Source organism: Myotis davidii, unplaced genomic scaffold (assembly GCF_000327345.1).
Source record: "Myotis davidii unplaced genomic scaffold, ASM32734v1 scaffold967, whole genome shotgun sequence".
Classification (NCBI taxonomy): domain Eukaryota; kingdom Metazoa; phylum Chordata; class Mammalia; order Chiroptera; family Vespertilionidae; genus Myotis; species Myotis davidii.
The window spans coordinates 2,133,114-2,134,701 of NW_006383014.1; the positions used below are offsets into that span (position 1 = coordinate 2,133,114).

Here is a 1,588-nt window from a genome sequence, read left to right on the forward strand (position 1 = left end):
TCAGCATTTCTGCCTCAGAGTCTCACACATAATATTTTCTCTTTTAAATCACAGAGATTAAAAGATGTTGGTGGAGAAGCATTTTACCCACTACTTGAAGATGAGTGAGTATATAGAGTCTCCTTTTACACTTATTTTTCTTCACCGTTTATGTTAGATTGGTAAGAAACATATATGTTCAATGAAGAGCATTTCCTAAATAAAACACTTAATATGGAGATGTTTTTTTTTTAATTTTTTGCCTTTTGTTTCTCTTTTATAGCCAGTCTAATTTACCTCATTCAAACAGCAGTAATGAGTTGTCTGCTGCTGCCACGTTGCCTTTAATCATCCGAGAGAGGGACACAGAGTACCAGCTTAACAGAATCATTCTCTTTGACAGACTGCTAAAGGTAGGGATGTAATGTGGAAAGTGTTCTAAGAACCCATATACAATACTTATTTTTTATTTCATTTGTAATTATTAGAGAATCTTGATGTCATAAAAAAACTAATTTTTATAGCCTGTCTTTTCTGATAAACATTTAATTACAAAAATGATACATGTTCATAGTAAATAAAACTTAAAAGTAAAAACAAATGTAAAAAAGTAAAAATGATGTAGGATTATATGAAAAAGCATATTAGATAATAGATTAATATCCATACTGTTTAAAGAACATTTAAAAATCTACAGGAAAAAGCACTAATATTGAAAGAGAAATGGATAAAGAATATAATGGAAATATAACTAGTCAGAATAATCTATTCAAAATATTTATCCTCACTAGGAATGAAAAAAATTTTAATAGGTTTTCTAAATAACCAAATTAGTAAAGTGAACAAAGGCATATTAAGATTGGAACTCTTATTCCTTGTAATAAGTGTAAATTGAAACGGTGCATAAGGCAATTTAAAAGTATATATGAAGAGCCTTAATGATATCCATACCCTTTGTCCTAATAATTCTTTTCTAGAACTCTCTCTTAAAGTACAAATTTATAAAGGGACAAATTTATATGCAAGGATATAGAAGTAGCCATAATATTAACACATTTATTGAATACTTTCTATATGACCCGATATTTTACAAAGTGCTATGCATAAATTATTTAACCCATATGAAGCTGATAGTATTATTTACACATGACTCCTTGATAATTCTTTCAGATCACAAAATAGAGAGAAATGATTAAAAACAGTAGAATAAGCTCACCTCTTCGGTTATATTATACAAAATTTACAGAATATAGGGAACCATTCCACTGCCAACTTAATATCTATATATATAAATGCCTAAGCAACCATTCAACTGGTAGCTATCACACGCACTGACCACCAGAGGGCAGATGCTCAATGCACAGGCATGGAACATGGAACAGACTGATGAAAATGCTAATGATATGCTAAGGCCACTTATCTGCTTGCTATGACATGCACTGACCACCAGGGGGCAAACAGTCGACTGGTCAACCAGTTGCTATCATGTTCACTGACCACCTGAAGGCAGATGCTCCAACTGGTAGGTTAGCTTGCTGCTGGGGTCTGGCCGATCGGGACTGAGTGAGATGGGCCAGACATGCCCTGGAGTCCCCCCACAGTCCCTCTC

At 33.2% G+C, this 1,588-nt stretch overlaps 1 protein-coding gene across 2 annotated transcripts in view; it reads left to right on the forward strand.

The window, feature by feature from the left end:
* Window positions 1-1,588, forward strand: part of TBCK (TBC1 domain containing kinase) — a 175,128-nt gene that overhangs the window by 71,718 nt on the left and 101,822 nt on the right. For both annotated transcript variants that reach the window (XM_006778899.2, XM_015558092.1), the window contains 2 exons: window positions 55-104; window positions 263-392. In XM_006778899.2, coding sequence (XP_006778962.1) covers window positions 55-104; window positions 263-392 — 180 coding nt within the window. The remainder of the gene's footprint in view (window positions 1-54; window positions 105-262; window positions 393-1,588) is intronic.